Here is a 21015-nt window from a genome sequence, read left to right as displayed (position 1 = left end):
GGACCCTCCCCATCCTCCACCTGTGCCTGGGCATGGACCCCCCCATCCTCCATCCGTGCCTGGGCATGGACCCCCCCACATCCTCCACCCGTGCCTGGGCATGGACCCCCCACATCCTCCACCCGTGCCTCGGCATGGACCCCCCCATCCTCCACCTGTGCCTGGGCATGGACCCCCCCCACATCCTCCACCTGTGCCTGGGCATGGACCCCCCCTTGATCCTCTACCTGTGCCCAAGCATGTACCCACCCATCCTCCACCTGTTCCTGGGCATGGACCCCCCCCATCCTCCACCTGTGCCTGGGCATGGACCCCCCCCACATCCTCCACCTGTGCCTGGGCATGGACCCCCCATCCTCCACCTGTTCCTGGGCATGGACGCCCCCCATCCTCCACCTGTTCCTGGGCATGGACCCCCCCCACATCCTCCACCTGTGCCTGGGCATGGACCCCCCTTGATCCTGTACCTGTGCCTGGGCATGGACCCCCCCCCATCCTCCACCTGTGCCTGGGCATGGACCCCCCCCACATCCTCCACCTGTTCCTGGGCATGGACCCCCCCCACATCCTCCACTTGTGCCTGGGCATGGACCCCCCTTGATCCTCTACCTGTGCCCAAGCATGGACCCACCCGTCCTCCACCTGTGCCCGGGTACCCCCTCCTCTGCCCTAACTTTGCCAACCACTCACAGCTCCCACCCTTCCCCCACCAGTGGGTCCCTGTCCAAGATCAGCTGATCTGAAGCTAATTCCCTCCCTCCAGCAGCACTACTAGCTGGAGCCTATGGCTGGGGCCCCAGGGGCTGCACCCTCCCCTCCCTCCTGGGGCCAGGGTGGCCCAGCTCTGGGGGCCTGAGGGCAGGGTGACTCAGGCCCTAGAGGTAGGCGGGGCAGTGAGGACAGGGAGAGGCATGACCCAGCAGCCCAGCCGCACCTCCACCCACCTAAGGGAGGACCTGGTGACAAACCACTTCTGGCCGCATTCGGGAGCACCTTGACCACTCTGACCTTCACCGTCCCTCTCAGCTGCTGGGCTCACAGGGGCCTCATCCCTCCTTCCCTCCAGGCGCCAGGGAGCAGCAGGCTCAGAGCTTCACACAGGGCTGGGGGCTCCAAGCCTCGGGCCAGACCCGAGCCTGGGGCAGGGAGACCAGGGCAGAGAGAGCCCACTGCCCGTCTGCAGCCCCCACCGTTCACCTCGCAAACTGATGGGAGGGAGGTGAGGACAGCAGGACCAGGGGCCCTGCCGCAGCCCCACCCCGCATCTGCAGGGTCCACCGTGTGGCCTGTGGTTACCGTTCGCCCTGCAGGCTGTGTGGCCTCCGGGCCTGTAGCTGTGCCATGGAGTGCCCACCCCCTCCAGTCTCGGGGACAAAGCTTCCATGGGCCGCGGGGCTTTCCTCGTGGGGCTATGGTGTCACGTTCTCCACCTGCCTCGATAGCCAGGATGTGCACCGCTGACCAGGACAGCTGGGGACCAGCTCCAGTGGACGGGACTACATGGCCCTCCAAGGGCCGGTCCCCGTTCCCTGGCACGTCCGTCTGCCCCACGTCTCAGCCACGCTTAGCTAATCCGGTGTTTCCACTGGAGCCACTCTGGGGGGTGTGTAAGGTCCCTACCTGGGATCTGACTGGCACCTTCCTGATGACAAAGGAAGATAAGCACTTTTCCTGTCTCTTGGGCACCTGGTTCCCTGTGCCTGTGTGCGAAGCGTCTAGCAAATCATTCTCCTGGTTTGTTTTGCTCTGTTAGGTTTTGCCTTTTTATGGGTTTGCTGCTCCTTTTATATTTCAGATGCTAGTTGCTCGTCAGATTTGTGTAATGAAAACGGTTTTTCCCTCTCTGTGGCTTTGCCTCGTCACTCTCTTAACACGGTGTTTTTTGAGAAACAGAAGTTATCAATCTTGATATAGACTAATTTATCACTTTTCCCCTGAGAGAGATTGATGCCCTTTTTTCTATTAATACTTTATTTTTTAGAACAGTTTTACATACACAGAAAAATTGCAGAGAGTACAGAGTTCCCATAAACTCACCTCCCCCACACACACGCGCACACACACACACACACACACACGCGTGTCCACTATTATTAACATCTTGCATTAGTGATACATTTGCTAAAATCAATGAGCCAATATTGATACATTATTATGATACATTATTGACATTGATACATTATTATTAACATTAATGTCACAAGGAGTCACAAGGAGTGACATTAACATTAATGTCACAAGGAGGGACATTAAGGTTCACTCCTTGCGTTGTACATTCTATGGGTTTTGAGAAACCCATAATGTCCTGTATCTACACTTGAAGCATCGTACGCAGAGTCTCTTAACTGCTGTAATAATGGCTCTACTGAGTCTGCCCGTTGACCCTCCTCCCCTCCTCCCCTCCTCCCCTCCTCCCCTCCTCCCCTCCTCCAACCCCCGGTTCTTTTACTACTGATTCTTTTACTGTCTCCATGATTTTGCCTTTTCCAGAATGTCATACAGTTGGAATCACAGAGCGTGTGGCCTTTTCAGATTATCTCCTTTCACTTACAGATATGCCTCTATGTTTTCTCTGCGTCTTTTCATGGCTTGATAGCTCATTTCTCTTTAGCGCTGAACAATATTCCATTGTCTGGATGGACCGCAGTGTATCGATCCATCCACCTACTGAAGGGCATTTTGGTTGTTTCCAGATTTGGCAATTACGTAAAAAGCTGCTATAAACATCTGTGTGCGGGGTTTTGTGTGGACAGAAGTTTTTAGCTCCTCTGTGTAAATACCAAGGAGCGCAGCTGCTGCATCATATAGTAAGAGCAGGTTTAGTTTTTTAAGAAACCACCAAACCGTCTTCCTTTAAAATGACGGCACCATCTGCGTTCCCACCAGTGATGGGTGCGGGTTCCCGCTGTTTCACACCCTCACCGGTACCTGGTGCCGTCAGTGTCCAGGTTTTGGCCGCTTTGATGGTGTGTAGAGGTATCTGGTTGACGGCTTTCTGTTCGGTTTTTTTAAATTAATTAATTTATTTGGCTGCATCGGGTCTTAGCGGCAGTGCATGGGTTTCTCTCTAGTTGTGGCGCGTGGGCTCTAGCGCACATGGGCTTAGTCGCGGCGTGTGAGATCTTAGTTCCCGGACCAGAGATTGAACCTGACCCCTGCATCTGAAGGCGGATTCTTAACCACTGGACCACCAGGGAAGCCCCTCCGGTTGCCATTTTAACGTGCATTTCCCTGCTGACGTGACTGTCTCTCCACGGGCTTCTCTGTCCTCTGGACGGACGCCTCCTTTGCTGGGGCGTCTGATCCTGCGCACTTGCCGACTGTTGGGTTTCAAGAGTTTCCACGTATTTTGGATGCCTTCTCTTCTCATTCTCCTTCTCTTCTCATTCGCCTAATCCTGTCTGTCTTTTTCACAGATTTGGTGGGTTTTGTGCATTTCCTATTTAAAAAAAAATCTTTGTTGGTTTCAAGATCATGAAGGTGGCCTCCTTTGTCGTTTTCCCCCTGATGCATTTACCATGGATCTAACTGACCTAAGGAATTGACCATCTTCCTAACCCACCTGGGATTTTGACAGCTGTGTGTGGTGTGAGGGAGGGATCGAGGCCCTCCCATCCCGCTGCACGTCCATTGAGAAGAGAGCCTTCCCCGCTGCAGGAGTGCAGGGCTCTCCTTCGTTCAGCTCCCCCATCTATTTGCCTGTCTTTGCATCAATACCACACTGTCTCGATCACCGGGTCTTTACAAGAGCTGCTCTCTCTTAAACATCACTGCTGCCACTTCAGTGAAACTGCTCTCCTCCAGGCCAAGTCACTAAGTCCCGTGGTCGGTGCAGAGTCCCATCCTGCCCCCGGCCCATAGGCGGGCCACAACCCTCCTTGTACTTTTTACTTGGTATCCAGGCACTCCTCCTGTCCCCAGCTGCTCCTGCTGTCTCCTTTGCTGGTTCCCCCTCAATTCTCTAACCACATAAAGCTGGGAGCCCTCAGGCAACTCGCCTAGCATCTGATCTCACCCTTTAGAAAGTGCTGAGTATTGATGACGCTCAAGTTTCTGTCTCAGCTGGGATCTCTCTCCTCAACTCCCAAGCCCAGTAGCTGCAGCCACTCAGCAGTGCCACTGCATGTCCCCCGGGCATCTTGCCAATGTCACAAACATCTGAAACGGAGCTCCCGTCTCCCTCCCCGTCCCTCCTCCCGCCTCCGTCCCCACCTTGGCCGCTAACATGCCATCCTTCTGGCCATTGTGCACACACCTGCGTCAGTGTTAATCCCTCCACTGCACACCATTTTCCCGATCCATCAGCATAGCCCACAGGCTCTGCCTCAAAAGTGCATCCCTGTGAGAATCTAGCTGCTTCTCACAGCCTCCTTGGCCACCGCCCCAGTACAGGCCACCTCAGCCCCCACGTGGATGTGGCCCCAGCCTGCAAGCTCGTCTACGGTCGCCCTTCCTCCCTCGCCTTGCTCTGCAGGGCGGCCAGAGCGTGGTGCTCAGAACCCTCCAGCTCATCCCACCCGGGGTCCTCTCGGTGGCTGGACGTCCGAGTGACCTGGCAGGGAAGCTCTGCTCTGACCCCTGATCTCATCTCTTCCGCCCGCTCTGCCTGTGCTCAGCTGACTTAACGTGCTTGCACGAGGCTTCTCCGATTGCAACACCCGCTTCCTGTCACTTGCCGTCCCTCCTCTGCCCCGACTTTCCCTTCATTATCTCCTTACAGTGACCTGTGTAAGCAGTCTTTTTATCTTCTGTCTCCCCTGCCTGGAGTATAAACTCCACAAAGGCAGGGATCCTGTTTTGTTCCCATGATTTCCACAGCGCCCAGAGCTCGCCTGGCATGCGGCTGGTGCCCCACAGTCACATGTTGGGAGGGGAAAACGGATGCACAGGGTCCCAGAGGGCCTGACCCACGAGATGCCGAGCGGAGGTCAAAGGGAGGAGCCCCCAGAAGGGGCTACTCTTCTCGACTCACCTGGGCAGGACACCCCCCCCACACACACACATCTGGGCCTGGGCTCTCCCTCCTGGAGCATCAAGGGTTGGGCTGGGGACCAGCACAGAGAGCATCTCTGCTCTGTAATAAATGGACAGACGGCCTCCGCAGTGGGTGAGGGCCTCTCCACCCTTTGGGCCAGCAGAGGGTCCCTTCTCGGCAGCCCCCTGCCACCTTCAGGGAAAACCAAGGATGTCAGCTTGGCTCCCACCAGCTCGGGCCAGACACAACTGGCTGCCGTGTCAAGCTTCTGGCCCCTCCGATCACCCACGCTGCCTCCTGCCCAGACCCCCCAAGGGCCTCAGAAATGCCTCTGAAGAAGAAGCAGGTAGGACACTCTGAACGTGTGTTTTCTCAGACGTCTGTCTCTGAGCACCACAGGTACACGCTATCCTGTCCCCACCGGACATCAGGACCAGCACGGTGACCCAGGGGACACCAGCTGGGACCCCTTCCACTGTATGGCAGACTCCAGCCCACCCAGGACCTGGCTGACCTCTCCAAGATACTGGCCTGCCGGGAGGGAGGGGGTAACGCCTGGTGCAAGGGTCCCACTTCTGGGCCTGCACGGAGGACAGCCTTGGACCCGAGGGCGCGGGGCCAGATTCCGAGGGCAAGGATGTGTGCCTGCTTTGCTCCCGGCTTTAGTCCTCACATCTAGAACCACAGCAGGGAACCCAGTATTTATGTGATGGCTGGGTACGGAGGTAGGGTGAGGCGGGGGTCACTCACCTGTAGCCATCAGGCTGACCAGCGTGGAGGCGGTGATGGTGGCCGAGGTCAGGGTTCTGGTTTATTTAGTGGTTACAGAAAAGACGGGAATTCTAACCCTGCCTCTGTGAGCCACAGAACCTGTTTGCCCCCCTTTAAGTGGGGGAGCTGGGAGGACCACTCACGAAAAAGTGCCCTGGGCAAGTCCCCTTGTGAAGGTTCCTCACTGTTCACATCCTGCACAAATGTCACCTCCTCAGGGAGGCCCGCTGCCCACAGCGGTCACTTCCTAGCACATTCTCCTGCTTAATTTCCTTCTTGACATGACATTCTCTGAAATGACCTGTCCAAATTCTTTCCTCCTCTGGCTGGGACTGAGGGTGGAGGGATGGAGCTGGCCCTCTCCTTGGGGAGCAGGCTGGGCAGGAAGGAATGGTTGCTGACCGGGTCCCTGTGGCTTCAGTCAGGGCTGAGCACTGGCCAGAGCAAGGGACTCTCCTACCCCTGAGGCCCGTAAAAACTGATCGGGAGTACCTGCGGCCGAGACCTCCCTCCCTTCCCGCCCCCTCCCCCCGCCACAGCATCCTTTGAGATTTGGGGCCTGGTGGGGACGGTGCGGTGCCGGGTTACACAGGAAGGAGGGCCCAGGGTGACCCGGGCAGGGCCAGGCCAGGTGCTGCTCTGGGGAGGGGTACTGGGGGGTGGGAGGGCTGTGGACACCTGGAGAGGGAGGATGAGGGTGGCTGGAGCTTCCAGAGGGGGTACCTGGGAGATTCCCAGGGTGAAGGAAGAGTGGGAGGGACAGGGGCGCCCCTGGAGGGAGCAGGGGGAGGGGGAGGATGGAGCAGGGCGCCCTGCACAACCGCGCGCCTGGGGCGGGGAAGGAGCCGCGGCTCCGGGGACCTCGCCCGGCTAAGGTGTCCAGGGGGTGGTCCCAGGCCCCGTCCCCTTCTGCCCCGGCCGGGTCTCGGCAATTCTCGGGGGGTCAGGGCAGGGCCCGACTGGGACGGGCGGCGAGCGCATGCCCGCCCGCCGTGCGCGGGCCCGAGCCGGAGAGTCTGTTCCGGGCCCGGGGTCGCTCCGCCCCGGCCCCGCCCCGGCCCCGCCCCCGCGCCGCCGCCGGCGGCCCACGTGATCAGCCGGGGTGCAAACAAGCCGGTCAGCTGACCCGTCCCGACTTGCGCCGTCATCCCGGCTATAAGCGCGCGACCTCTCGGACTGTCCGCTCCGACCGGGTCGCCGCCGCCATGCAGACCCCCTGCCTGCTGCTGCTGCTCGCCCTCGGCCTGCTGGCCGCGCCCGCTGCCGCGCTCGTCAGGTGAGCCCCGCAGCTCGCGCGCCCCGGTGACTCCCGGGCACCGCCTGAGCGCCCCGCGCGGCATGCGGCTCTGCCGCCCCCGCGGACTACTGCAGGGTCCACCCTCGGGCGGGGCGGGGGGACCTCTGCAGGTGCGGGGCTCGCCCAGGGCCCCCGTCAGCCCCGCGACCCTTCCTCTCTACCACCATGGGGTCGGCCTTGGGGGGACCGGAGGAAGCAGGAGGGAGGGCGGCTGTGACTGGGAGCCGACCCAGCGTCCCCAGGACAGGTAGGGTGGGAGCCTGTACTCAGGGCCCGCTCTCGGGTGGAAGTCGGGAAACCGAGGGGTAGGCCCAGGAGCCCGCTTAGCCTGGGCAAGTCATTTTCCTGCCTGGGGTCCCCTTTACTAGATGTGAACTGGTTGTGGTCTCACCTGGTGTGTCCCATGAGATCTTACCATAGGTCCTCGGCCGGCTGGGAGACCCTCTGGACACCAGGAGACCCACACGTCCCGGAGTCAGAGGGAGTCGGCCTAAGGAGTGGGTCTGGGAGAACGGCCCAGCCGGCACCAGGCTGTGGGCGGCTCCCCCCACCCTGGGGCTGGGCCTTTGTCGCAGCAACACCAGCCGCCCCCAGTGAGGACCATGCCCTCCTCAGGCCTGGGGGGCTCCACTGGGCCCAGTGACTCCACGGACTGTCAGGCCTGGTCCAGGGCTGTGCCGTGCTGTGTCAGCTAGGCGGAGGGTCCCCCCACCCTCCCGGCCTCGCAAGGCAGCCAGCTCGCCCAGCAGGGGAGGGGTGCGGTGCGCCCACCCCTTCCTGCCCCCACCCTTGCCCCCCCACCCCCCGCGGGGCCTTTGTGCTCGGCAGGGGCAGGCATGCTTCCACCTCTGTTGTGGGCCTTTGCCTGTGGGCAGGTGGGTGAGGTCTCGGCTGCAGGAGCTGGCTGGGGCCAGAGCGGACCGAGCCTTGCCGAAGGGCTGGCTTGTGTGGGCTCCTGAGTGGGCGCCTGTGTGCGCTGTGGCCTGGGGGCGAGTAGTCCCAGCTGGAGCAGTTGTGGGGGAGCTCCTGCAGGCCTGAGCCTGCTCTGGCCTCAGCCCCAGGCCCTCCCCCGGGGGTGGACGGCAGTGGGGAAGGAAGCCTGGGGCCTCTTGGGGCAGCTGAACCCCAGCCCTTCACATCTCGCAATCCTATGGGACCGCAGGCACCTGTTTCCTTAGTTGCTGGAGGGCGTGTCCCTCCCTCCCCCCAGGCAAGAACCTCAGGCTTTTCCAGCCTCTCCGGTCTTAGGCAAGAGGTGAAAGGCCCATCTTCCCGGAGCATGCCCTTGGCCTGCGAGGAAGAGCCAGCTGTGACCTTGAACTTGAAGGTCCCCAGAGCTGGGAAGACATTTCATCCAGTAGCTCTGTTTGGTCTGGTGGCTCTCCTCTCCCACCTCCTGGGGTGGGTTCAGACCCCTGGGGAGCTGGGGATGGAGAAGGGCCCCTCACTCTGCTCCCTCCTGCTGGGTGGGCCACCCAGGCTGGCATGTGTGCTGGGAAGGGTGCTCCAGGCGGGGACACTGGGGCTTGCGTGGAGGAAGGCAGGCCTAGAAGCCCCTGCCTCCAGGGTCCAGGCGCCAACCTTGCCCCCCTTCGGCCTGTGTGGGGAGAGAGCCGCTGGGCTCAGTGCGGCCTGGGGTGAGGACTGCAAGGAAACGGGGTCATGTGAGGGGGACTGGGGGGTGGGCAAGGAGGGCTTCTCGGAGAGGGTGGCCTGGAAGTCCCATCTGACAGGAGGTGGCCGCCCCATAACTCAGATGGGTAAACTGCGACCATCTCAACGTGGGGTCTGTGTGGAGAGTGGCAGGTTTGGCCAGAGGGCCAGGCAAATGGGACTCCACGGAGGGCTTTGGGCAGACGTGACAGGTGACCACCGACACCCTCATAGCCCGCACTGGTCAGAAGAGACCAGAGCGGGCCCAGAGTAGGGACAGTGGGGTGCAGGTGTCTGGGGGGGTGGTTGGGCCTCCAGCTTGGATGTGGGTGTGGGAGCCTCCAGGTGGGGTGGCAGCCAGCCGGCCCTGACGAGCCCGGACCCCTGTCTTGACAGGATTCCGCTGCACAAGTTCACATCCATCCGCCGGACCATGTCGGAAATGGGGGGCCCCATGGAAGACCTGATCGCCAAGGGCCCCATTTCAAAATACTCCCAGGGGGTGCCCACTGTGACCCAGGGGCCCATTCCTGAGATTCTCAAGAACTACATGGATGTGAGTTTTGGTGGGGGCGGGGGGGGTGCGGCCAGGGTCTGGGGGAGCGGGTTGACTACGGACACAGTTGTAGACAGGGGCTGGCTCTTAGGACAAGTTCTGTGAGCCAGCGCGGATTTGGGTGAAATACTCGTGTTCTCAGCCCCAGTGGTTTTGGGGGCTTCAGCTGCATGGTATGGGGGAGGGGCTTCTAGGCCATGCCCTTCGCCATGGCTGCTGCCCACAACCCCCTCCAGACTGAGGGCTCTGACCTCCCGCATCCTCCCCAGCTCCCCTGCCCGCCCTGGGCCTCGTCCCGGGGGGCTGAGAGGGTTGACTTGCGCGGCCCTGGCACCTCCCTGGCGTCTCCCCCACATACCGCCCCCGTCAGCTCAGAGCTGGGCCGGCGTCTTCATCCTGGCGGTCAGCCTGGGGGGAGCTGTGTCAGCCCCTACGGATGAGGGCGCTGGGCACGGCACGGAGGAGCCCAGGATCGGGCCCAGGCCTGCCCGAGAGTCTGTAGGTGGGGGCCTGGGGGTCCCTGAGCTTGGATCGCCTGTGTGCCCAGGAGGCACTGACTGCCCTGGAGCTTCTGTGCTCTTGCCCATTCTGCTGGAAGGCCTGGGGCAACCTGTGGCCCAGTCCCTGGGCCCTACCTTCCTCTTCGGTCAGCGGCCAGCCCTTATGCCCACTGCCCGTTGAGGGGGAAACAGGCTCAGAGGTGGAACATTCTGGAAGCCAAACAGCAAGCTGGGGCCAGGTCCTGGGCCCCAGCCTGGTACCTCTGGGGCTGCCCAGGTGACATCCTCTTTGCACCCCCTGCCCCTGGGGTCTTGGGGAGCCAGCTCCTTGCTGCCATCCATCCTCTGGTCCACTTAGGGTTGGGACGGGTGGCCTTGCCCTCTGTCCTGCCTGGTTGGAGCCCCAGCCGTGCCAGGAAGCTGTGGCCTCACAGGCATGTGATCAGGCTGGTCAGAGGGGCCGTCTGCCTGGGGCCTGACGGACCAGTTCCTGGTTCCTGTCCCCCCAGCGCGCACGCACGCGCACATGCATACACACGCATACACACACGCGCGCGCACACACACGCACACGTGCACACGCACACGCACACACGCATACACATACACACACACACATATATACATACTCACATTCTCTCACACACACACACACACCCCGGAGATTTGCTGAGTCATTCTCTGGCCCCCGTCCCCCCCCTCCCCCAAGTCTGGCCACTTCTGTCGGGTCATGAGTCAGCGGCTGCCGAAGTGGCCGGCAAGAGGTGACTGGAGGGGTTGGAGCCAGAATCCTGCAGCAACTGGTGGCCCAGCCTCCCTCCCTCCCTGGGGAAGGGAGTGCCCGGGAGGCAAGGCCCAGATGACTCCAGACAAAAACGCCCACGTTCTCTGACCTGCGAGAGGGCCAAAGACGGGGTTTCCCTGGGAGGCTCCAAGGGTCACGTGCCCCCTTCATGCTCACCTGAGCCCTTGGTCAGCACCTGGGCCTCCCCCGGGGCAGCCTCTGCTGCCCTGTGTGCAGGTGGGAACACTGAGGCCCAGAGCAGTGAAGGCAGCATGGCTGGCAGTGAGGGATTCAGCCTGCGCCCTCGGCCACCTAGATCCCTCTGCCTGGGGGCCCTCCAGGCTTGGCCCCGTGGAACCTGAGGCCCCAGAGTCAGGCCCTGACTTGACCGCCACGCTGGGAGGAGGTCTTCCCTCCTGGGGCCCTGGACCCGTGAATCACAGGGTCTTCAGGCAGGCGTTTCAGCCCTCTCGCGACACTGACTCCACTGCTGGCTTTGGGTCTTTCACATGGGGTGGTCGTCCCCCAGCTCACATGCAGGCAGGGGCGCGGTGGTCCCCAGGGGCCCTGGAACCCGAAGTGCCCATGGGTACCAGGACCGAGGGCTCGGGGGGGGCAGGTGGGGATGGGCAGCCGAGGCAGCAGATCTGACCCTGGGCCCCTCCCCTGGCCCGGGCCTTCTCTGGGCCCCGTGGGGAGGTGAGGGTGCCCCTTGCCCTGCCCTGACAGACCCTACCTCCCACCCAGGCCCAGTACTATGGGGAGATCGGCATCGGGACGCCCCCGCAGTGCTTCACGGTGGTCTTCGACACCGGCTCTTCCAATCTGTGGGTCCCGTCTATCCACTGCAAACTGCTGGACATCGCCTGCTGTAAGTCAGCCTGTCCCACGCCTCTCCCTGGTGGCCAGAGGGAGACCGAGGGCCGGGCCCAGCCCCTGCCTGCCATGGACGCGGGAGGGTAGCGGCCCTGGGGAGGGGCATGCAGCCCTCCATCCCCCTCCCGCATGCGCTGTCCCTGCGGGTGCTAGGGCTCAGCTGTCCAGCCTCAGCCCACCTCCTCCAGTCCTGGGGCGTAGCGGTGGGCAGGCACAGACCTCTGGTGGCCCTGTCCTGGCACCTTGTGGGCAGCTCGCAGCTCCCACCTCTCGGCCACACCAGACAGGCTTCCCTCCCTGGGGTCTCCACCCTTGCTTGCATCTGGGCTGGGACCGTGGGAGCCAAGGATGGAGCGAGTTGGGAGGGTGGTTGGTGGACGGGCTGCAGCAGGCAGCGGGGGTGCCCAGCGGGTCTGGTCGTGGCCCGGCGGGCAGCCTGACGGGCTCCCGGCCGGTGCAGGGACCCACCACAAGTACAACAGTGGCAAGTCCAGCACGTACGTGAAGAACGGCACATCCTTCGACATCCACTACGGCTCAGGCAGCCTGTCCGGGTACCTGAGCCAGGACACCGTGTCGGTGAGTCCGTCTCTGGGCCACTCCCCATGGAGGGGGTTTGCCCTCTGAACCCCAGGGCAGGGGTCTGCGCCAGCTCCCCAGAGGGGCTCTTTAGTTCGGGAGGCGAGCAGTGGTCAGCTGAGCGAGGGGCCTGGGGGTTCAGCTTGAGCAAAGGCCCAGAGGTGGGGCAGCTCAGTGTGCTTGGTGGTGAGGAAGTGGTAGTGGGACGGGGACGGGGACGGGGTGGACGTGGTCGCGTGTGCGGGCTGGGTGACAGCTGGGAGATCGGAAGGGGAAGTGGGCAGAGAGCCATTGAGGCACAGGGGTAAGAGCGCCGGGCAGGGCTCTGGGACCAGGACCCCCGTGGGTGATTAGTGGTGAGGCCCCTGGCCACAGAGCCAGGTGGAAGAGCCAGTGGGAAGATGGGGTCCCGTGCTGACGTGTTGGCTTTGAGATGCTGTTGGGTGATGGGGTCAGGCATGGCCGGGGTTCCTGCAGCTGGAGCTGCTGGCAGAGGGGCACCTGCAGAGGATGCTGGGCGGGAGTGGGCAGCAGCCGGGGTGGCTGGGGGGCAGGGGGCGCCTGCAGGATGTGCCCCTGGGAGGGCTGAGGGGCCCTTGTGGGCTCTGCCCATGCCCCTGCGCCTCTCACGAGCTCTGGGGTGGAGCTGCTGGGGCCAGGCCGCAGGAGGGGCCCGGGTTGGGACTTGTAGAGGAAGAGGAGCAAAGCAGAAGATGGTCCCCTCGCAGCCCCCAGCCCCGGGAAGGCCACGTACTGCAGTACTTGGATGGGGGAATGGCAGAGGCGTGGGGGGAGGGGCAGGGGCACTGTGGTTCCCTGTGGGCCACCCCTCCCCCTCCTTATCTGCCTGCCCAGGTTTATCTGCAGGCGCCCCTCCGCCAGGTTCTCTCTGGGCCTGAGATGGGATGTCACCCAGCACGTTCCCCTCCTAGGTTCAGCCCCAAACAGCCGTTTCTTCCCACATCCTGTGCTGTCTTTATCTGCAGCTCCTGGTGGTGGGGGGGGGGGGCGGGGGGGGCAGGGGTGGGGCGGGGGGGCTGTGTGGCCTTGAGTCCTGGGTCGGGTCACGGGTTCCCCAAGGGCAGGAACAGGCCAGAAGGGAGAGCTGTGGGTGGGAAAGCCTGAGCTCACAACCCCACCCTCCCTCCTCCCTCCGTTTGCATCTATCCTTGAAATATTCCTGGCAGAGTGTGGGCCCCGCACCCCTGTTGTCCCCACCTGTGTCCGGCCGGGGTTGCCAGCCCTTCTGGGTCCTCTGCCCTTCTTGAGTCTCCTGTGGGCTACCTGACAGGCACCGACTGAGCTGGGCTTTGTAGCCATGGCTGCCCTCGCAGGGACGGGAGGTGATGGGCTGCCCAGGGTCCAGCGTTGGGCTTGGCGGGCCACGTGGCCCACTGACTCCTCCCCGCCGCCGTGGCCCTCAGGTGCCCTGCAAATCAGGGCTGTCGAGCCTGGGCAGCATCAAGGTGGAGAGGCAGACCTTCGGGGAGGCCACCAAGCAGCCGGGCATCACCTTCATCGCAGCCAAGTTTGACGGCATCCTGGGCATGGCCTACCCCCGCATCTCCGTGAACAGCGTGGTGCCTGTCTTTGACAACCTGATGCAGCAGAAGCTGGTGGACAAGAACATCTTCTCCTTCTACCTGAACAGGTGGGTTAGGGCGAGTCCCTGTCATGCTGGCCCTTCCCGTGGCCCCCGGCCAGGCACTGGGTCACAGCTCCTGACCTCCGACTGCAGGATGGGTTGGCGCCCTCTCACAGACGGACAGGCAGCCCCTCCAGAAGGCTGTGTCTCACCGGGGTCTGGGATCTTGGAGAGCCAGAGCTGGGCCGGGGTCTTGGCAGGGTTCCCCCCCACGTCAGTCTGCCCACCATTCCCGGGCCTGGTGATGGGCAGATGTGGTCTTAGCCCTCGGGTCATTTTCGGCCCACAGGGGACCAGGCCACGAGCCTCAATCTGCGACAGGAGTTCTGGAGGCAAGAGGGCCAGGGTTTTCCTGCGGGGGTGACCTCGGGGAGGGCTTGGGGCGATGTCATGTGGGAGGCCTCCCCAGGGGTGCTGCTGGGGAGGGGGTCCTTGGGGAGGGGTCTCACTCTTCCAGTTCCCGGCCTCTTCCCAGGACGACAGTGCTGCGGGCCTCGAGAGGGAGCCCAGACGGGAGGGGGATGCAGCTGTGCTGAGGGTGAGGGTGCGGCAGGGTGTGGGCCGGGTGGCCGCTGCCCTGAGCTCTGCTCATGGTCACCGAGCCCTACGTGCCCCCCCCCCCAGGTCTGACCCCAGGCATTACTGGCGGAATTCCAGCCCAGAGCCCTGGGCCTGGCCTCTGTGGGAACTGCCTTCTGTCCTTTGCTAGATCAGTGGCAAATACTCAGCAGCTACTTGGGGCCAGGTCACCTGCTAGATGCTGGGGTGCAGGTGAACAGTAGGGCCGTTCCCCCTGAGTTCTTGGGTCCAGGGGAGGCAGACGAGGTGCAGTGGACCCGGGAGATTGGCCAGGCCTGGGACTGGGGACGGGTGGCCCAGCGCTATGACTCCCCGGGTGATGGGCTGAGGCAGGAAGTGGGGGGGGGGGGATGGCTTGCAAGGGCAGGGCTGAGGGTGCGGAGGGGCACTGGAGGTGAGATCTGCTTTCCACACAATGGGTTTTGGAGGTGACAGGAGGTGGAGGCCACAGTGGTGGCGGAAGGACAAGTTCAGCAAGGCGTTTCTGAGTGCTGGGGACAGCCGGGCAGACGATGCTGAGCTCAGAGTATTAATATAAGTGTAAATAAGAGGTGGGGAGAGTCAAAAGCTGAGACCCGAAGGGGGAGCGAGTCATGGAAGGATCTGGATGGAGGTCCTCCTCGGGAGCAGCAGGTGCAAAGGGCCTGGGGCAGGGACGGCTGGCCCAGCTCCTCTCAGGGCTGCCGGCACCCCCTGGAAGCCCTTGGTCTTTCTTCCAGGCAGGTAAGGCCCTGCTCCTGGAGCTGTTAGCATGCATGTTCCCGTCTGCCCGCGGGCCTGACCCTGGCCGTCCTCAGCTGGCAGACCAGGAGCCCAGAGGCCCAAGCAGGATCTCTTCTCAGGATGGGGCTTGGCCTGCGGTCCACACTGGTTGTAGGATCAGAGCCCCTCCCCCCTCCTGGATACTTCCACCCCTGCCCGCCCAGGAAGAGTCCTGCCCCGGGTCACCTGCTGAGATCGCTCCTCCCATTCCTGATTTCTGACCTGGTCCCAGCCTGTGCCTGTCCACCCAGTCCTCGGGCTGGACGCCTGGTGCAGGGGTGGGCAGGGCAGCAGACTCCCTCCCTCCTTCCCCCCCAGGGACCCAAATGCACAGCCCGGGGGTGAGCTGATGCTGGGCGGCACCGACCCCAAGTACTACAAAGGCTCGCTGATCTACCACAATGTCACACGCATGGCCTACTGGCAGGTCCACATGGACCAGTGAGTACTAGGTCGGGCCCCTCCCTTGGCTCCCCAGGGGCCGTGGCTTGTGGGGACCCCGCCCCCGGCCTCGCACTCAGCGGGGCCTTGTTGCGGTGGAGGGGGGCTGGGCAGGGTGGGCCTGGACCCTGTGTCCCGCCAGCCCTAGGTGCTCTGGCCACGTTCTGGTGCCCAGCCGAGCTCTCGTACCCGGGCTCCAGCCAGTGTCCCCTCGTCCACAGGCTGCCTAGGGGACTGTTAACCCTGCTCTTGGCTTCTCCAGCCGCCTCCCCTCCCCTCCCCTCCCACCCAACTCTGCTTGGGCTGAGTCCTGCAGTGGGGGCGGGGTCTCCAGGTGGCCCTGGGAGGGGACTCACACCACCTCCACTGCAGGGTAGACGTGGGCAGCAGCCTGACCTTGTGTAAGGGGGGCTGTGAGGCCATTGTGGACACGGGCACCTCCCTCATCGTGGGCCCCGTGGAGGAGGTGCGGGAGCTGCAGAAAGCCATCGGGGCCATGCCGCTGATCCAGGGCGAGGTGAGCAGGCGGCGGGGCCGGGTGGGGAGGACGGGTACCCCGGGCCGCCGTGCCCCTCCCCCCGCACATGCAGCGTCTCCTCGTCCCCCCTTTAGTACATGATCCCCTGCGAGAAGGTGTCCAGCCTGCCCAAGGTCACCGTGAAGCTGGGGGCTAAAGACTACACGCTGTCCCCGGAGGACTACACGCTCAAGGTGAGCTGGGGGCTGGGGGCGTGGGGCGGAGCACACCCAAGGGCGCGGCCTGGGTGCTGACCTGTGTTGGCCGTCCCAGGTGTCGCAGGCTGGGAGGACCATGTGCCTAAGCGGCTTCATGGGCATGGACATCCCCCCGCCCGGCGGGCCGCTCTGGATCCTGGGCGACGTGTTCATCGGCCGCTACTATGCCGTGTTCGACCGCGACCAGAACCGGGTGGGCCTGGCCGAGGCTGCCAGGCCATAGCTGGCTCCCCGCCCGCTGGCAGAGTCCGGAGGAGGGTCGAGGAGGAGAAGGCCTTACCCCTGCCCTCCCGGCCACCCCACCCCGCCACACACTCACACTCACACTCGCACTCACAGCACAGCTCTCTGGAGGCCGCCCGGGTTCCCTTCTGTGGTTTCCCCCTCCCTGGTTTCGGAAAAGCTGCCTGCTTGTCTGTCGTCTGCTGGAGGGGCGGGTGGGGGGCGGAGCCAGTGGGTGGCTGTGGTGCACAGGCTCCGTTCTCTAACCTGGAAGACCCAGCTCGCTGGGCGCTGTGCATCCTAGGACCCCCAGCCCCGGGGTAGTTCCCTCCCCAGCCTGCACCTCGGGGGCCTGGCCACCCGGTACCGCCCAGCGCCAGGCTGCACTCTCAGTCGCCCCTCCGTGCAGCTGGGGCCCGGCGCCCTGCACTGCGGCCCCCACCCGTCTGCCCTAGACCCGGCAAGGAAGGGGCCAGCTGAGGCCTGAGGATGAGCTGGAAGGAGCTGGCAGGGGTGGCAGGGGACAAAAGCTAGTCCTGTGAGGCCTCGGTGGGGTCATCCTGGGGCTTGACTCCGTTGTGGAGGACATTGAGGGTGTTCTCTGGCCTGGGGATGGGGTAGGAGGGGAGGGGGCTGGTGCCGGCCTTCCCTGCGGCTGCCCCCTTCTTGAGTTGCCGGGAGCAAAGTTGGCATGAAAATAAAATCCGTCTAGGCCTCTTACTGTGTGTCGGCGTGTTTTGTGCTTGGTGGGGAGGGTGGTGGGGAAGGAGCTGGTGTGGCAGATGCCCTGCTGTCACTTCAGAGGGAGGGCTGACCCAGCTACCCTGGGGTGCACCTCTGGGGTTGCCCCGGGCCTGGCTCACAGACCCAGACCCCAAGACTTTCGCCCCCTGCCCAGCCTCGTGGCCAAGACGCCACTGGTGGGGGACTGGCTTGTATGGGGGCCTGGAGCAGTGATCAGCAGGGTGGGGCACAGCACAGGGCTTCTTACGTGAGTACCTTCCTGGAGGCATGGTTTTCAGGTCCAGGTGAGTGTCCTCCATGTTTCCTTGGAAAATGTTCCACCAGCAGTGGGGCCCCGCAGTGTTCCCTGATCCCCCTGCACACATGATTCCGGCCTAGGAAAGAGGCCTGATGGGGCTGGTGCCACCTGGGCAGCCCACCTCTCATCTGGGCCTCTTCAACAGCCCCTGGAAGCCGTATCTCTGTGTGTGAGCCATGCCGACGCTGGAGCAGGCCAGCCTGGAGTCCTGGGGTTGCAGGGATTGAAGTTAGGAATCCCCTCAGGCCACAGTGACTTCCTGGCTGGTCTGGCCTGTTTGGTGGGGGTAGGCGGGAGTGGTCAGAAGCAGCTGCACAGCCAGGGGGGTTTGAGGGATGAATAGGAGTTTGTGAACACTTGGTGGTGGGCAGATTCTTCAGGAATGGGTAACTCTGGACGACTGCTTGGAACCCACCCCCTGCAGGTGTAGGGGTCTGGCTGATGTGACATTTGTCGCTATCCTGGTGCCTTCTCAGCCAGCAGGGCTGTGGCTGTCACTGACCTGGCCCCAGGGGGCCCGGGGGCTGCACCCCAGAGCTGAGCCCTTAGCAAGCGCCTTCCAGAATTACGAGAGTCGTGAACACATGCCCGGTGTTCTCTGCACCTGAAACTCGAGCTGGGAGCTGGCAGAGCTCTGCAGGGCTGTAGGACAGGGCTGCCAGGGAGGACGCACCCCTCCCCTCACCCACTGCCCGTTGACCATCCCGGGCCTGCTCTCCACTCTGTCCCCCTCAGCCTCCCACCACCCGAGGCCAGCAGGGGCTCACCGACTCACGGGCCCCTGCTCCACCCGCCCTGCTCACCGCGACCCTCGGCTGGAGGGTCCTCCCTTCTGGAACACGGGGACGAGCGTGGCGGGACGCCCCAGACCCCTGGACACTGTGTGGGTTAGTGCAGGCCGAGCCCCCAGCCCCTAGCCCAGACCATCAGGGCGTTGATGTCCTGCCCAGAGTCGGGCCAGTGCAGCCGCCCTGCGCTGCCCCCCGGAGGACCCATTCAGCCGGCCGGGATTCTCCGGACCCTGCAGTTTGACTCTGGGCTCAGACCCAGCTTCTGTGACCCGATCCTGAGCCTGGAGTCTGTCTAGGGAAGGAGGGTGACAACAGGGACCTCTTCGCGCTGGGCCTGATGGACACGATGAGGACCCCAGCACAGGGCCTGGCGTTCGGACGCTCCAAACACTGGCTCTCGTCCGGTGGGTGCTTCCCGCCTGGAGGACACCCACCCTCGGGCTGAGCTCTCCGGAGCCCACCTGAGCCCGGCCCCTTCCCAGCGGCCTGCAGCAGGCTCCTGTGGGCCAGGCGCCCTCTCCTGCTGCCTGAGGGCCAGCTGGACGCGGGGGCAGACCAGCCCGTGGGCCGCTTACAGCAGCCTGTGCAGCCCTGGGCAGCGCCTGGCCCAGGGGACACCAGGTGGCCTAGTTCACAGGCCACTCACAAGCCTGGGAGGGCCCCTTAGGTCAGACTCAGCCCGACCGAGGTCTGGTGCCCGCAGGCCAGGCCCTTAGGAAAGGGGCAGTGGGGTTTGGATGAGGGAGACTGAGCCCCGGTTCCCCGCAGTCCCCATCTGCCCTGAGAGACCTGTGGGCCCTGGGCCTGGGCCCCGCTGCGGGTGTGGTCAGGGCGGGGCCGGCTTTGCTTGGGAACCCCGCCTGCTTGAAGACGGTTTTATCCACATCCTTAAAGCCAGCTCTTGCGCTGCGGGGTTCCTGACCAGCCCCGAAAGAGGCTGTACCAGGGTCAGCCAGGGGGTGGGGGCGGGGCAGGGGAGGGGCCTGGAGCGGGGGTGGGACGTGTCCAGGGACCGGGGTGCAGAGAAGGGCTCAGGCTCAGAGCGCACAGAGACTGGGGAGAGAAGTGTTCAGAGAGGGCCCGGCACAGGCAGGCGAGCACTCCGAGGAGAAGGGGTCCCTGAGAAGGACCCAGGCTGGGAGGAGAGAGGGTCGTGGAGGGAAGGGAGGCCGGTTGAGAGGGTCAGAGCAGAGCCGGGCTTCACGGGAGGAAGGGCTCAGAGCACAGCCTGGGGGGAGAACAGGGGTTCAAGGGAGGAGAGGGAGGGAACAGGCTGCCACACAGAAGGGCAGCTTCAGGGGTGGCGGGGTTGGAGGTTCTGGGCTCCATGGGGGCCGGCAGATGGGTGAAGAGGACCCAACTCAGAGAGGGCCACTGCGCAGTGAAGTGGGGACTCAGGGCGCAGCAGGGGGGCTGGGGTTTCTACTTCGCAGAGGGTATCCTTGGGACTCTTGCAGGAAGGGGAAGCCACTTGGGGGCAAGTGTCAAAGAGATAATGAAAGCAAGGTGGGGTAGACGGGGGCTGGCAGGCTGAGGCCGGGGGTGGGGGAGGGACTTGGGGGACAGATCCACAGGGTGAGACGGGCCGGGCTTGCAGAGAGGCGTGGGCAGGTGAGTGGCCTGGACTCCAAGGAGACCGGTGTCACAGGGGCTTGGAGAGGGACACCTGGTCCCAGGGGCAAAGGGTTCCAACAGGTGACGGGTCACAGTCTTCAAGACTGGCCTTTGGCGGGCAGCCACGTTATCGAGCGTGGAGCTCAGGGGCTCTGAGCTGGGCGCCCGTGAGTCCGATTTGGGGAAAATATGGGGGCAGGAACTCCAACGGGGGTGGGCTCAGGAAGGACAGGGCTGTGAGGGCGGCCTGGGGGCGGGGCCTCAGCCAGGGATGGGATTGCGCAGAGCTGGGCACTCCGGTGGGGGCCTGGGGAGGTGCACCCTGCTCAGGGAGAGACTGCAGCTGGGGTCTGGGGGCTGGGAGGGGCCAGAGACTCAAGGAGGACAGAGGCCCTGGAGGGGGCTCGGATAGGGTCTAGGGTCGTGCGGGGACAGGAGAGCAGACAGGGGCCGGGCTAGGCATGAGGACCCGCTTGGTGAGGACAGGCTGGAGGCACCTGGGCTCTGTGGGTGGAGGGGCTTGGGGAGGCCCAGACACCCACCGGGCCTGGCACTGCGGGGTGGGTGGAGGGCCAGGACTGAGGTGCGGACAGAGCCGGGGGGAGCAGGAAACTCAACAGGCGGAGAAGGGGCAGCACCCAAGGGGGAAGGGGCTCTGACACGGTCCTGGGAGCTGCGGGGGGAGCGGAGGGGGAGCACAGAAGGAGGAAGGGGCTCTCCCCTGGGGAGACAGATGCGAAGACTCAGCGAGGGGCTGGGGGCTCAGCAAGAGGGAGGGCGCAGGGGGCGGTGTCCAGGAGACGCGGGTGGCGCGGGCACCGGGGTCTGGCGCTGCAGCGGAACCCGTGCCTGGTCGGCTCTGCCACCCCGAGGGTCGCCGCTTCCGGCCGGCGCCCGCTGCCCCCACCCAGCCGGCGGGAGGGGGCGGGGAGGTGGCTGCGCCCGCCGCCGCCGCCGCCAACGTGAGTCAGGCTTGGGCTGCAGCCGGCGGCCGGCCTGGCGCTGCGGAGGCAGCGCCGCCACCCCGCGCCCCTCCCCACAGCCACCCCGCGCGCTTCCCGCGCCGAGGTCTGGCCGCTGGGACGCGGAGCGGCGGGACAGCCAGACACCCGCGGGACGGCGGAAGGACGCGCGGAGCGCGGCGCTGGGTCGGGCCAGGCCGCCGAGGATTCGCCAGTAGGTGAGGGCGCGCCG

The 21015-nt window shown here is 64.1% G+C and overlaps 1 protein-coding gene across 1 annotated transcript; it reads left to right on the top strand.

Annotated features, from left to right (window-relative positions):
• Nucleotides 1-6852: 6852 nt before the first annotated feature.
• On the top strand, nucleotides 6853-17094 carry CTSD (cathepsin D). The gene is made up of 9 exons (XM_004278076.4): nucleotides 6853-7022; nucleotides 9093-9252; nucleotides 11283-11406; nucleotides 11872-11990; nucleotides 13415-13641; nucleotides 15295-15417; nucleotides 15790-15934; nucleotides 16030-16128; nucleotides 16208-17094. Exons 1-9 carry the CDS (start codon nucleotides 6952-6954, stop codon nucleotides 16373-16375), a joined length of 1236 nt encoding a protein of 411 aa, XP_004278124.2. The 5' UTR covers nucleotides 6853-6951; the 3' UTR covers nucleotides 16376-17094.
• Nucleotides 17095-21015: the final 3921 nt, after the last annotated feature.

Source organism: Orcinus orca, chromosome 8 (genome assembly GCF_937001465.1).
Source record: "Orcinus orca chromosome 8, mOrcOrc1.1, whole genome shotgun sequence".
In the NCBI taxonomy this organism is placed as follows: domain Eukaryota; kingdom Metazoa; phylum Chordata; class Mammalia; order Artiodactyla; family Delphinidae; genus Orcinus; species Orcinus orca.
This window is presented reverse-complemented; position numbering and strand designations above follow the sequence as displayed.

What these genes read in the sequence shown, in the direction of transcription:
- CTSD (XM_004278076.4), top strand. Translation starts at nt 6,952, where the DNA reads ATGCAGACCCCCTGCCTGCTGCTGCTGCTCGCCCTCGGCCTGCTGGCC. An exon ending in TGAGCCAGGACACCGTGTCG is followed by an intron (nt 11,991 to 13,414) that starts GTGAGTCCGTCT and finishes CGTGGCCCTCAG; the next exon opens with GTGCCCTGCAAATCAGGGCT. An exon ending in TTCTCCTTCTACCTGAACAG is followed by an intron (nt 13,642 to 15,294) that starts GTGGGTTAGGGC and finishes CTTCCCCCCCAG; the next exon opens with GGACCCAAATGCACAGCCCG.